This window comes from Colias philodice, chromosome 24 (assembly GCF_061535455.1).
Source record: "Colias philodice isolate Cphi_HAF_F1 chromosome 24, ilColPhil1 Martin Lab GWU primary, whole genome shotgun sequence".
Lineage (NCBI taxonomy): Eukaryota > Metazoa > Arthropoda > Insecta > Lepidoptera > Pieridae > Colias > Colias philodice.
Genome location: NC_143109.1, coordinates 3,230,075 through 3,245,935, shown reverse-complemented (window position 1 = coordinate 3,245,935; position 15,861 = coordinate 3,230,075). Strand labels below are relative to the sequence as shown.

The 15,861-nt window shown below is 31.7% G+C and overlaps 1 protein-coding gene and 1 long non-coding RNA gene across 3 annotated transcripts in view; both read right to left on the bottom strand.

Moving 5' to 3' along the window:
* LOC149477658 (uncharacterized) overlaps window positions 1-15,861 on the bottom strand; it is a 310,772-nt gene that overhangs the window by 198,290 nt on the left and 96,621 nt on the right. The window lies entirely within an intron of this gene.
* pan (transcription factor pangolin) overlaps window positions 1-15,861 on the bottom strand; it is a 148,244-nt gene that overhangs the window by 96,274 nt on the left and 36,109 nt on the right. For both annotated transcript variants that reach the window (XM_089710264.1, XM_089710263.1), the window contains exon 2: window positions 9,641-10,027. In XM_089710264.1, coding sequence (XP_089566390.1) covers window positions 9,641-9,808 — 168 coding nt within the window. In that variant the 5' untranslated portion in view covers window positions 9,809-10,027. The remainder of the gene's footprint in view (window positions 1-9,640; window positions 10,028-15,861) is intronic.

The window sequence follows — 15,861 nt, the reverse complement described above, 5'->3', positions numbered from 1 at the left end:
CACCTTTCATATTTATATTTGAAGCATGTGTGTTGACAAATTAACGGTGTTCTGATGTACTTTTTTCATGACTACCTACGTGTCTTGTACATTTATAGTTTAAAAGCAGAATATTTTTTGTATTTATTGAATTGAGAATAGGCTGCTAATATGTACTTTAAAATTGTTACACTTAGTTAAAAAAATGTATAGACTCAAATCAAGTTTTATCAAAAATAATCGTCTTTTATATAACTCTATAAACCACGCTTCGCTTTTATTATACAGCCTGCGATGATTCAGTTACTATAAATAAAATAATTAATGCTCATTTATCCTTACAGTTTAATAGTTAATAAGGAGATAAAATAGTGCATTCTTCCATTACTTTTATAAAGGATCAACATTCTATTTATAGTATGTAAAAGGCTAAATGCATTATTCATAAAGGAAATTACAGTAAGAATTACCGCCTAGATACCTAATTTAAAGTTATTTGACTGCGATTTATTCAAATTAAATGTACTACTCACTGATTTTCGTAAGAATGAAGCAGTCGATACAAAAATAAACAGATATTTCTACTTAAAGATCTTATGGTATGCTTGAATAATTTAAATTTGAATATTTATCAAATTTAATAATTGCACCGCACTTGTAAAATTATAATAAAACATATTTTGGCCACAAGCAAGTATTTAAAAGTGGAATATTTATCATGGTAAATTTTCTTCTCTTTTTCATTTCATAACATAACTTTGTCGAATTTCTGATACTAAATGCGCATACCAAAAATAGAGAATGTAATTAAATATATTATTTCAATAACCATAGATAAATGGAGTCGGTAAGTTACTTTAAGGCGAAGTTACAGCAAACAATGTGATACCACCGCACAGGTATGTTTAACAAAATGTTAAGGGACAGATAGTTACCGCTAATATTTAAAGAATTTAACTCTGAAATGTGATAACTGACTGTTTAGTGATAAACCCGTTTGTTTTTCTTTTGGTTTAGATAATTTTAAAGCTTGTTATTACTGATAAGTTTAATTTAAGAAAGCAAGTAAGCACGAGTTTCGGTAGATTCTGATTAATGTTTTCTCTCCACAGTGAAACTAAAATCAGTATTGTACTATTAGCTAGTGTTATTACTAATGACCAACAATTTGAAATCGAAGTTATTACCACATATAGGTATTTAACATTTGATGCGCACCCAGGATAATAGGATAATACAGGACTTCCATGCTTTTTACAAATCTCCATCATTTAACAAATTCTTGATTAAGTATAAAAATTATTCCTAAAAAAGCTCCCGTAAACTAAATGGTCATAAATAGTGACGGACTATAAAACGTGCTCCAAATAAGTCATCATTTGGAAAAACTCCCCGTTGGCTGCGCTTGGGCACAGCAATTAAACGCACCGAAATAGATCGTAATTGTGGACGTGGAGCGACATCCTGCGCATCATGCTAGCCTGGTACTTTTGGGGTTTATGAATGAATAATTTAAGTTATAAAATAAACTTTATAAAATAATATTAAGAATTATTTAAACTTTCAAATGCGATTTTTTAAAGAATAGAATAAAATCGATCACGAGGCGGATTTGAACCCGCGTCTTTTTCCAAATCCGTGCAAACCTACTCTCGACCACCCGTGACCTATGGCTATGCGAATCCGGCCTCTTGAACAAAATTTTTTTTTCTTTAAAATTTTCTCATTATGAATTAATAATATCTATTTATTATTTATAATTAATTTAAATTACGCTATAAATGAATCGACTCTTTAGATGTATTGCGACATCCTGCGCACCATGGTAGCCTGGTACTTTTGGAAAATAAGTTATGAATTAATATTTTTTTAATTCAATTTATTAATACACTTGGTATGAATAATTGCCAATTGCAATGCGAAATATCATTCATGTCTGGAAAATAATACTTTGCTATTTTTAGCGTTTTAGCAAAAATTTTTTACCTAGGTACCTATATAATTGTTAACATGTTCAGAGTTTTATCGCTGAAGTAATTGAAAAAATCGATTACATTCCTTACGATGTTAACAATGTTAACAATATTAACATGTTAACAATATCTACAATGTCGAGAGTCATTTTTTAATTCTTAAATAAAATCTTATCATATATTTTATATTATCATCAGTCATAACGTGTTCATCATAATTCATAACGTAGTCCTAGAGAATTACATGATTCGGTTAGCCAAGCAGAAGTGATATCTATCGATTATCTAAGAACTTGTATTTTTAAGAATTATATTTAGCATTCTTAAAAATACAAGTTCACAGAAATAACCATTGATAAAAAAATGTAGGTATTTATCAAATCAGATCCGGAATTCTCCAGATAATCGAACATTAAAATCTACTTTTTTATAATGTTCGTAAAAACGTAATTCACTGAATAAAATAATACATAAATTCGACCGTCTAATCAACTATCGATTTTACAATCAGAAATCAAACTCTACCATAAATAAACTGTTCTAATTTTATTATCTAATTCACTCGTAATTATCCGATTAACGATATTTTGATGTCTTTTGGCAAAATTAACATCGTAAGGAATGTAATCGATTTTTTCAATTACTTCAGCGATAAAACTCTGAAGTTCTGAACGATTAAGTCTGTTCTTAATGAAAAGCTAAGGTTTTACTGCGCTAATAATTATTCAGTAAGGCAATGCGTAATTAATATATATTAAAGTATAGGTACAAATAATAACGCAACGGTATGCGAATTGTTATTCTATATTTAATAATAAATTATAACAACATAATGTAATTTTATCTTGCGTATTAATTACTTAAATAACACTACATTATTGTCGAGCCAATTTAATAGGCAACATTTGACGTCTATCAATGTTATCTTCATAGGGTGGTAACCTGCTTAAAAACATCGATTAAAGTGAATCAATCGATTCGGACTTGAAACATTTGTCAATCGAACTTGAAACACATGTCAATAATTTATTATGATTTTTATTCCCAAGTACGCGAATAATTCCCAAGTACGCGAAGAATGCATTCGATTCTAGATGTCAGATTTCGATTTTTAGAGTAACGTCTCTGGTATTTAAAAAGAAAAAAGGTTTATTGACACAAAATTGTAGCAACGTCAGTTCTTTTAAATCAGAAATTGTTTATTATGTTTAGAATGGTTTATCAGTAAAATCAAATCCTAAAATTACTTGTATCGGTCATTATTATTATAAATATGTAATCGTAATTGAAAAAAGTTAAGCAAATGTGCAGTTCTAACAAAACGAAATATCATTTTATTCTATGTCGTCGTTACTAGGTTACGTTGTTGAATTTTGTTGAACTGTCAAATGTTGCCTATTAAAATGGCTCTACTATACCTTTAAACACAGACCTTTAAACAAATTCCTAATTTGACATTCCAATGTCAAATAAAACCAACGCTTCAAATCAGACTATTTTTAAAAATCGAACACATGATTTCACGTAACATCTTTTAGAGAACAATAAAGTTTACAGCGTACGTTTACGAGGCAGTAAGCTAAAAATGCACAGATTAAAAAAGATTTATATAAAGCCATGCATACACTGCATCAGGGGTTGATTTATCGGACAGTTTGATTTGCTGGCCGTCGATAACTATTCCAACGCTTTGAAGAATTAAAAAAAAGTCTTGTTTGTATTTGGCGCCATTTAATGGTACGTTTGGAATCACATCCGCGTTTCTTGTGGATTTCATTCATGTTTTACTTTTTAAAGATTGAATGACGCGGAATTTTTAAGTAAATATATTGGTGTATTCGTTCAGAAACACAGCGTATTTATTAACAGTTGTTACACGGCATTAAAAGGTAAGCTTATGATAATCAGTTCGCTCAATCATAATAATTAATAACTCGATGAGTTATCTGGTTACAAATTAATTAATTTGGAAACCATTAAATAAGTTTCATTGTCGTATATTTATTTTATTTAAACGTAACTATATATAGAAGTAGCTATGGAATAAGTAAGTATAGTATCTTTCAATGGCCAATAATAATATTATTATACAATAAATTTTCTTTTTTAACCTACTTTTAGGGATTTCCATGTTCTTCGGTAAATATTATTTTATAAAACTATTTTATTTTCAAATGAAACTACTTTTCATAGTCAATTTATACCTAACATTATTTTAATTCTACGTTTTACAAGGTTTAATTCGATGACTTTTCTATACCTACATATTTATATAGTAGTCAATTAAAACATATACCTACTACTACAATTCATACACACACACACACACACACATACGTCACACGCATGCGCAGAATATGTCCTGTCATACTTGTATACCGCTGATAAGCGATAAGTTATCAGCAACAGCTAGGACATTATTGATTCACTGATAAGCGCCGTGTACGTAGAACTGATTTTTAGTTACAATTTTAAGGATTGATTGGTGTAAACTACTGGACAATAGATTCGAATTGGGAGAGTTTAAATTAACTTCCTAGTCAGATCAGAAACAGCTTCAGTTTTCATTTATAAATAGATAAAATTGTTTATTGAAATGCATGAATGCAGTTATTATCCCCGCAAAACTTTAATATAGTGGAAAATACGTATTTTCAAGGTTTTGAAGGCCTATACTTACATATAAACTTCTTATGTCTATGTATATATCAGTTTGGTATTTGAGTCTGTATTTTTTTATCTGTGCACCGCGTAAGCAAACCTTGCCTTGCTTGTAATCTTAAAGATTAGCATTACAATTAAATATGTTCATGATAAAACCTGACAAATCTCAATTCAAAATCCCTCATATCCTAATATTAAGCTAAGTAAATACAGTAACAATTATGGATGAAATCTGAATATAAACCACATCTATCTTTATAATAAAAATGAATGTCTGTCTGTATGTTCTTTATAGAATCGTAAACTATGCATTTGATCATGTGACGATCTTCAAGCGAAGTGTTGTGCATGAGCCATAGGTTTCTGAATTGGTACGACCAATCATCGAGACACGCGAAGCCGGGGTACAAAGCTAGTATAATCATAAATGAATCAGTATCTTAATTGGATGTAATTACCTTGAAGTTATCTTATCTCGATCATGTTATAAAATATATTGAATCCTATAAACGCGGACCTGAGTGTTTTGCATGATGCGTTACTTCAACGGAAAAGGTGTTTGTTAGCATGCGTTGTAAACTACGCAATAAATATATGCAAGTAACGTTCATAATTATTTTTATATAGACTATGTTCAGTTGGTAGATATAGTTATATTCCTAAGACAAGGAGATATGGGAAGACATTGGAGTCTGACTACTAGATTAGAAAATTGACAAATTTTTACAAAAAAAAAGAAAATCGTGGAACAAATTATAATAGCTCATATGGTTGTGAAAGTATTTGAAATTTCAGACGTGTAGATATTACCATATCTATAAAATTCCATGTTTATAAACTCATTTAGGAACGTTAAAAGCCATTAAATTGTGATCTTTGATTGACACCCATAAAATTTTTATTATAAATATTGAGGACACACCTGATGTATTTCAAAACTAAGAATCAGCTATAATCAATTCTAAAAAGTCTGACTTGAGCATTGCGATCCATCTCTTATGTTTAATTTTGATTACTCATTGCATTAAGACTTAGTACCAACATATAATATTGTTTATTATCATTTCCTTTGCTATATTGCATAACATCCGAATAGCAACACTATCTTCAAATGTAAATAATTGTAAAGACTATTTATCCAAAGTATTATTACTGAATGCAACGTAAAGATACGAATTTAAAAGTAAACATAACAGTAACATTCAATATTTGCATTTGTCATATATAAGTTTAAAATGATCATCAAATAGGTAACTTCACCTAAACTATTCTATCTTTACACACATAGTACTAGAAACTATAGTATATAGAATGCTACAGTATAGAAACTTCCATCACACCGTACTTGCATCACCTGTAGGTGCTACGATATTAAACGTGCAATTAAATATTCAAATTTAAACCAAGCCGCACGTAACTATAGGCAACTATAAACAAATGACTGCGCAAATGCATTTAACTCGCATAGCAAATGCATTCGTGAAGGTGGCTCGTGGAATTAGTTGGCTGGAAGAGCTTGCCTTTACATAAAAATTGATATACTGTGTAATAGTTTATACTGTGGTATTTGGTACGAAGTAAATTAGGGCTACGCATGGTGTTCTAGCAAGACTTGCGTGCTTGAAATAAACTTGCTTATTTTTGGCAATAAAACAAAAAAATGCGCTTTTTATAATATACATATAATTTGACCAGCAATAACTTTTAGATACCTACTTGTTAAATTAACTACCAACAAGTTACACATAAAATCAATGCTCAAATACCAAGCCACATTGACACTGGAATGTCTTGTAACAATTCCGCGAATTATATAATAACTATAATCCAGTGTATTTAGGTCTCAAATGAGACCTAGGCCAGGCGTCCTACGTCCACAGTATACATAGTTAATTAGCTATATGTCGTGATCCCACGCGAGCCAAATAAGGCTTGTGAAATTAATAACTGATCATTTTCACAGACCTTCACGGTTTGAACTTTATTGTTATGTTAATTTGTACAAGCTCGTACAAATTGCTTGGCTTGCTTCGTTAAATTATTGGAATATGAGGAAGTCTCTTAGGGTTGGAGGAAAGAAGCTATATCTTCTATGGAACTATGGAATATTGTAAACATTACAAATGTTAGGTTCATCTGGAGCCATCCATTAATTCTTATAACATAAGAATTTTGTCCTCCCTATTGATATAAATCGATATTAAAATAATCAATAATAAAGTCATGTCACAGAGCAAATAAATAACAGTACCCGAGACGAACGGAAGCGGATGGCACCGCACAAGAGATCGTTGTTCGCTAAATTTAGACGCCGTTGCGCTTGCGCACATGTATTGGAAGCGTCTTTTTATTCCTTCTAACTGAAGCCAGAAACTTAATGTTTACTTGGAGATATTTTTACGCAAACTGACCAGTTTGGTACTTCATATTTTGACACAATTAAAGTTACATTTTTATTATTTCTCCCCAAGTTACGGAATTAAGTAGGTAGGTACGATATATTCAAATGGTTCCTAACTACAATTAGCTGATTTACGTCCGTTTGATGAGCAAATAATAAAAAACACTATCGAGAAAGCCATACAAAAACTGGTCACCATTCAAATTAGTTAGAGCAGCCTACGGAACCTGCTCCAACTGGTTTGTTCGCGCTTGGCGGGTTTTTATCACCACATTTTGCATCAGCCCATTTATAATGACGATTACATGAAAAAGGGGTGTTTCAGCTCCTTAGATTTATGACATATGAAGAATATCGCAATACAATACGATGGAATAAAAAGAAAGGGATAGTGGGTACTGGGTACAGTAATGTTGTGTCAACATATCGGGCTGACAATAGCGTTCGGCCAATTAGTTTTTTCAGCGTGTTATTATTTTAAAAATAATTACTTATAATTGTCTTCGTGTTGCGAACGTGTAAGTTTTGTTAAGTGTTTAACACGCAGACTTATTGAGTTAGCTACGCTTATTATATTTGAATAAATGATGCAGCAATCGAATTAAAGCGATGCTGCTTGCTTTTGAAAAGTTAGAAAAACTTGTCTAAAAAATAATTACGTATGAAAGCAAACAAAATGGGCCAAGTACTACTGTAGAAACGTAAAAAATAACTATGGAAACACATCCAAAAATCAAACGGCCGTAAACCCCTGACACAATCCAATTCACAAAATCGTAATCTAAAAGAAATCGAAACTCAGTAAATTGTACTCACAAAGAGCATTGTAATAGCATCACGTACGATAATCGATGCTATTATGACATACAAAGCAGAATTGCACCTAAATATAATCCAATATTTATACGATCCGTGACTGTAATGCGTCTGGATTCCTGTGCGCCTTGCGTCCCTGTCTCGCAGCCAGGGTTCCGACGAATAAAAAGCACGAGCGAGTAACAGTTCGATTCTCCTAAATGTTTGCACTCCCGCACCTACGGGCCACAGGTACCGGAGCCGTGGGAGTCCGTCTAATAATACCTCCACGCAGGTAGACGCACTATTGGATAATAGAGTTTTCGGAACGAGCAACAATGAGTCGGTAATTTATGTCGAATTTTTAGGAAATGTACCTGTTGTTTTTTTCACCATGTTTTGGGTGAAGTTCGCTCCGGTCCGTGCGGTTGATTTGTTTGTTTTCACGCACAATTTGCGATTACAATGATTTGTGTGTCCGAGTAACGAGATCATATCTTTGTTAGTCCTAATTGAGCGGTTTTCGAAATAGTCGCGATGTGTATCTCTTAGATACGAGTTCAACAACCGAGACTCATGAATATTAAGTGCGTATAAAAATTCGTTGCAGTCATAAATGGTGTTTTATCAAAATTCTCGACGTGAAATGACCATACGAACGTTTGGGAGCCGTGTTCTACGCTAATTAATGGCCGTGGGCTCATTTAATAGAAAATAAATAGATAATTACGGAGGCGGGAATGGTTAACTTGCTGATTTTATTAGACTCTCAGGCGTAAAATTGCTATAATTCTAACAATGAACTACTGTTGCGTCAAATTGCTTCTTTCAATTGGTGTATACCAGCCTACAAATCCGTACGTTTGTTGACGGGATTTTCACAAGTGCACAAATAAATATGTACCATTCAGGATGTAGAATAGAAATCAATATATTGTGTACGTATTGTGCCTTTATACGTAGAATCTGTCAATAGTGCCTACCTGGTATTGACACCTGCTGAGGTGGCACCACAGACCACGAACATCTAAATATGAGCACGCAATTTTGGCGTTTAATTCTTAAGGATAACGGATACATTTGGCTGACGACAAATTATTTTTATGCGGTGATGTTTGGCGCCGCGTGACGCATTTTAAGTATAGGTTTGAGAGCTGATTCATAATTAAAATAGACGTTTAGTGTAGCTTCATGTTTATTGCCAGGAAACGCGGACCACCTACAATTTAACATTTTTTTACGTACAAATATTTAAAGAAGTAATTGTATAAGACTGGATTACACAATTAAAAATCATTAGCATACATGAACACGGAATTTGGTTTGAATGGGAATAATGAACTCGTAAGACTATTCACTCTACTTTAAGACTATTAACATTTTAATAAGTACAATGATGTATTTTTCTTCATCAAACAGAGCCTAGAACGTTGAAAGTCGAAAGTCCATTTATGTATTACATATGCAGCATTCTTGTGGAACTGAGTGGTTTTGCTTTCACACCCATATATCAAGCATTTATCATACGTGCAATATTCATAACTTATGACACTTGTTGGGATCGTACATCAATTTGACCATAACATTTAATGCTGTCCATTTTTGGCATGAATGAAGTTCTTTAAATACGGCCAGCTATTTTCTGATGCCATCTATTCCTAATCAAGTGCTATTAAAACCCTTTAGTACGATAGTAACAAGCCTATCATAGACCAGACATCATCAGTTAAGTATGATAGCAAAAAACCTTATCTAAATCAGCAATAAATGGTATCAAGTCCACCGTAGACCAGTCACAAACACATAAGTAAACATAACGATCACCTACCTCACTTTCAGTCCAATCGATGAGACTAGACTTCTCCTCCAGCAAGTTCTCCGAGCTCCTCTTCTCGTCCTCTCCGTCTCCCTCGTCCTTGAAGACCTTAACTTCGTCCGTGGAGCCCAGGTCGTCGCCGCCCGAGCTCGCAGCGGAACTCGAGTGCGCATGCGGCATTTTCAAGATCCCAACCCAACGCCCATTATCCCATCCTTTCACAACACACACTATCTGTCATCCATGACCGGCTAATACATTATCCGGGCTGGTCCTTCGAGCCGGATTGCTATGCACATCGGTCGGTAATGTCACTTACACTGATACTAGTTTGTCGGTTCACAGATGAGTCGTCAGGTTGAGCTTAAATTGTTACTTCGCGTATCTTTCGAATTGTATCTGAAACAAGAATAATTAAAATTAAACAACGTAAAATGTAAAGGTTCTTGGATACATCGTTTAAATTTTGGACATCTTGGACACAAGAAAATAAAATAAAATAAAGGTAGGTAAGTACTTAATGACCTAGTAATTACAACAAACATATCATTAAAGTTGTACAGGCACCTATCTTATCCTTAACCTTACGATAAGACTGAACCGAAAGCTATATTTAACGTTTCGCCACAAGCATTGTAGCATATTTTAGGTCAAGTGGGCTGTCAAGTATCGTTCAAGTCCCTTGGCCCGTAGCCAAGCGCTCAGAAACCCTTAGGAGAAATAAAATAACATATTGACAGTGAATAATTTATGTAAACATTAGTGGGACGAGTTACGAGGAAGTCATAGTTTTCGTGTATCTGAACATGTATGGAACTGTTTTATAAAGTTTGATATGAAGTTCAAGAAAATGTAGATGAATATGTACACGATTGTAGTTAGTTACATAATATTTTACTCACTTATCAGTTTTTTTTTTACTCTGTAGGTATCCACTACGTAACAAATATATACATTTAAAAAAAAAAAATTGAAATTTATTATGATACCTAAGTGTTAATTCGCAATCCTTTACAAGTCCATAGAAACATTTATTCTTAACCATACAATTTGCTGAAGCCCTTATCCATCAACTCAGGAAATAATGAATGCTGTTACATATTAAAACCATAGATTAAAAGCCAGTTTATGATACACGTATCATGGGCGCGTTGATATGCGCGCGCGCATTGCATTCACTATGCATATTGTTTTGAGAGAATATGACGCCTGTACTAAGCTATGCATGTCAATGTGTTGCCAGGCCTTCCTGCTAAGCCTATATTTCGTCACGAGAAATTCGTTGCCTATTGTATAAACATGAATTTTAATGAACTGAAAAAACAATTCTAGGAAGCGGTGATAGAGCTGAATTTAGAAATTATTCATGGATATTATAACTATGTAATAGGTAATTTGTGTATTGATGGATTTGATTATTTATTAATAGGGCATAATCGATCAATTTTATTAGCTCATAATAACTGGCTGAGACGTTGGAAGTTTGTTAATTGTAATATATTATATGATATATCCTGAACACCTGCCTCATCATATTTTCAAACATTCTATCAAGTTTTATTTATTAGCATACCTACTTAAATTTTGTTTACAAAATTTATAGAATACATGGCTCTTTAAAAACTAATTTTTAAATTATTTATCTGAACATTAAGAAACTTTCAGCACATTAGGTATGCTTGTGATAAATGCGCATGCGCACATCCATTATTGGTTACTATTGTTCGAAAATGAATTATCTATCCCTACTGAAATGTTATCAAATCCTTAATACAGAGAAAACTTAACTTACAACCAAGTCAAGACATTAGAAATGAAATTAAAATATCAATCTTGATACTCAAATCGTTCCAAATTAGTTAGTTCCTTTCTTCACATAATATATTCCACAGATACAGACGACTTAATAATTACTATTAATTTAACTTACCTCTTCATTAATTTTGTTATTTAAGAGCTTTTAGTTTAGTTTATAGACATGATCTATATTGGGAGAAGCCTCTGGCTCCTGAGACACAGTTTTAAACTAGTTCGGGAGCCGAAGGATTCATTATCTAGACCCTGTATAATTATTATGTCAATAAAGATTTTTATTATTTTTTTTAACTAAATACGAGTAAAGCCGCGGAATAAACCCTATCAAATAAACAATTATAAACACGAATTACAGTATCTTATCGTTCATCTCAGAAGATAAGAGCAAAAGGAAACAGTTTATCGCTTATGTGATGTTTCATAACGTGTCATTACGTTTATTTGTCTGTAACTCATGTACTACTGAATAGATATGAGTGTGACTTTTAATGTTTTGATAGATTGCCTTTTTGGTGTTTGAGTTTGTGTTCTAGAAATTGGATTGGGAGTTTATTTTTGATAGGATTTAATAAATTATCAATTTTATGCAATTGAAATCAAAATAAGTTACTAATTAATAATTATTTAATATCAATCGTTACTAAGGATAAAACGCATGCATTTAATCAATTAAAAATGTACTTAGATAGTATGAAAATAGAGATCAAAATTCGTTGTTTACTCGCAATGTACAGATAAGTAGAAGATACAAAATATATTGTTAAGTGGAAATTTTTGATATTATTTTTAAGTACAATTAAAAACGAATTCTCACAGTGAGAAAGAGATGACTTATCCTGGGAATAATGAGTAAAAACTAAAAAGTTTTAGATTTCTATCCTAAAGACTTTTCATGAATAAATTGTATTTTCTCGAAAAGTTTGTTTTATATTATAACATTAAATTAACTTAATTCATGTTCTCAAAGTTTATTTCTGATGAATATTTACACTCTGTATAAATTCATATCTTTTGGGATTAACCTGACCATTGATATTTTCATAGCTTTCACGCATTGATTCATGAAAATTATAAGCCAAATGTTATTTTATTGTCCAGTTAGGTAATAACTTTTTGATAAATTTTATTTGGAATGGAAATATTCTATACTATAAAAATGAATCGCAAAATGTGTTTGTAAGCGCATAACTCGAGAACGGCTGAACCGATTTCGTTAATTATTTTTTTATAATATTCCTTGAAGTATGAGGATGGTTCTTATGGAGAGAAAACGTAAACGTGTACCGGAAAGGGCAAAAACAGGCAAAGCCGGGGCGGACTGCTAGTTATTCATACAATATACATTCGAAGATACATGCATATTTGATTTTAAAAAAATATTTTTCAAATTTTTTTTAATACTTTACAGCATTATCAGGGGGCATCTTTCATTATTGTCTAAATAATGAACCAATAATAAGGTTAATGACCGTGAATATTAACGTGAGGCCTTTTCCACATAAAAATAATTATTTCACAGCGTAATTTTATTATTTTTTCCCGCTATAATTGCTTTAATTTTAATAAAATACGTGTTTGTTTTACTGTTGTGAGGAAATTTATTTAGAATAATCCAACAACATTTACGTCATTTAGTTTAAGATCAATGGATAAGAATTTTTAATTAAATGTGTGATAGCAAAAACTTTCTTAGATATATCAACCATACAGATAATTATTAAAAAAACTAACAAACACGTATGTGTTATGTAGGTACACAATAACCTTAAATAAATGTCGACGCAAAACTCAAACTCAATATTTCTCTAAACTTTTACAAGTTCACATACATACTCATTTTTAACAAATAAGACATACTCAAATTGTAACTGCAATACTTACGATTAAAATGCAATCTTATATAATCTGCACATAACAGTCATACATTAGCAAGGCATATAAATGGCATAATGACGTATGTAGATGGGGACTAGGTGTGAATATTGAATCGTTCACGCCATGTATGTTTGTTCGTTGTTACATATTATACCTATAGATATATGTATGGAATAATGTCCTAGGAAGTTTCTTGATGGTTAGAGTTTTTGTAATGCAACAGGATTTATTACGAACTAGCTTACCGCCCGCGGCTTCGCCCGCTTTGTCTAAAACCTAATAAATTATATACCTACTAAAACCTTCCTCTTGAATCACTATATCTATTAAAAAAAACCGCATCAAAATCCGTTGCGTAGTTTTAAAGATTTAAGCATACAAAGGGTTAAGGGACATAGGGACAGAGAAAGCGACTTTGTTTTATACTATGTAGTGATAGTGATTTGATTATGTACGATTGCTTATTGTTATTTTTTCAAAATTCTCAAATATCACCTAACTATTTATTTGAGAAAATAGTGTTATTGGTAATGGACACCTAATGTAGAAGAACGCCATTTTAAATTAAGTTTTTGTTGAAATCAAACACTCGCAATGCGAAGCGTTAAAATATTTAATTTATATAGTAAATTTTAAAGTATCATTTAATAACAACTTTACTTTTATTAATGGTGGTATTTCTAGTTTTTTGGATTCTCCTTATTAAGTTCAATTTCTAATTCCGAGTTATTTACACTTTTCACCATTGCCTTTTGGTTTTTAACATTGAACCAGCAGGTTTCCTCGGGGTGAAAACGTTTCACTTTTTTCTCAGTAGCACAAATTTGGCAGGGTTTCTTTTCTTCATATTTTTTTGTTTTTATGTCAGAGTATGTGTGGTATTTTTTTCATATTTGTTCCTCCCAACAAGATGTTCTAATTTCCCTATCTCGTTGTAGAGGTCTTCGGTTTCTTGTAATGTCTCTCGGTCAATTTTATCACTCAGGTAATTAGGCAGGCCTGCGGCTATAAGGTCTATAAGAGTACCAGTATCAATCGTCTTCCTCACCTCTAATAACAATTTTTCTTTTTTTAATGCGTACTCAAGCAATGAACCTGTTTGGTATTTAAATCCAAGAGCATATCTGATTGGCGACCAACCTTTGTTTCCAAATGTTTCACAAAAGTTTTTTTCCCATTTAATCCACTCTGATTCTATTGTTAATTTTATTAACATACAACTGTACCAATTCACACTAGGATATTCTAAAAACTGTTTTAAAATTTCAATTTTTTTTCTGTCTTCATTAATATGAAAGCGTTCGCATTCTTTGTTGAAATCCTTAATCCATTGGTAAGCATTTGTATTTCTACCAGTGAATTTTTCAATCACAAAATCCTTTGCAATTTTCCCCAAGTTTTGAGTTTCAGATATTTTTTGCTTTTCTTCAAGTAATTTCTCTAATAGTTTCTCTAATATTTCATTTGAGCTTCTAGTGAAAGATTCTTGATCATTTATGTTTTCCTTAATCTCTTCAAGATAAAAATCATTAAACTGTATATTTTGTTCTTCATCTAAATAAGTCTTTGATATTTCCTCAGTTAAAGTTATCCATATTTTCCTTGTCTGATGTCTTTTATTCAATGTTTTTCTTATCTTGGCATAGTTTGATGTATTTGTTATAAGTTTATGTAAACTTGCATTTTGATAGTCGGCCGGTATGGCAAAAGTTTTACCATCAGGTGTTCCTATTGAGGTTATGCAAATCACGTTCGATTTTCCATCTGGTGCTGTTTTCACACAAAAATCAAATCTTAACTTCTCCATACTTCGTAAAATATTTGCAGAAAATGTTGTTTTATAATGATAATAATATTGGGAAATGAATTAAAGACAGTTTCGTTTTTCGTTGTAATAAAAAAACAACATTTAAAGCCTTTAATTCATAAAAAAAAAGTTGACAATCATAGAAATCAGAAAATACCAAGAAGCTTATATCTAATACACTGGAGATTGCACTATGACCATTAACTTGTAACAAGAAAATATGACCTAGAATGACGTCAGTCATGTTTTTTGTCTCTTTCTGTGGAGTGACCACGCTGGTTTGTAAATTCAGGATTTTTCAAAATAGAAAAAACTAAAAATCATGGTCTATAAATAATAACGACATATATTTTTAACAGTATTTATATTATAATATTACTGGTCATACTTTATAGGTACATACAATTTTAATTGGTATAGAATGATAGTTTTAAATAACTTTTGGCTACAAAGCTTGGATATGAACCGATATATAGCATTAACATCCTTTGTAAATAGAGGAAAGTTGTGTTTTGCATCAGATGCTGTTTACCAAATTGTAAGCTACTCAGATCTTCTTTTTAAACGCGTTGCTTCGACGGGTCAATTTCAAGCCAAAATCATCAAAGAAAAACTGTTTATAGCAGCCTTGCACAAATTTCAGCTAACTTTACAAAGTTTATTTTTCAAAAGGTATTTTTTTCGGGGTCGTAATCCTCAGTAATTTTACCCTTGATGGGCACATATATGTTAGCGC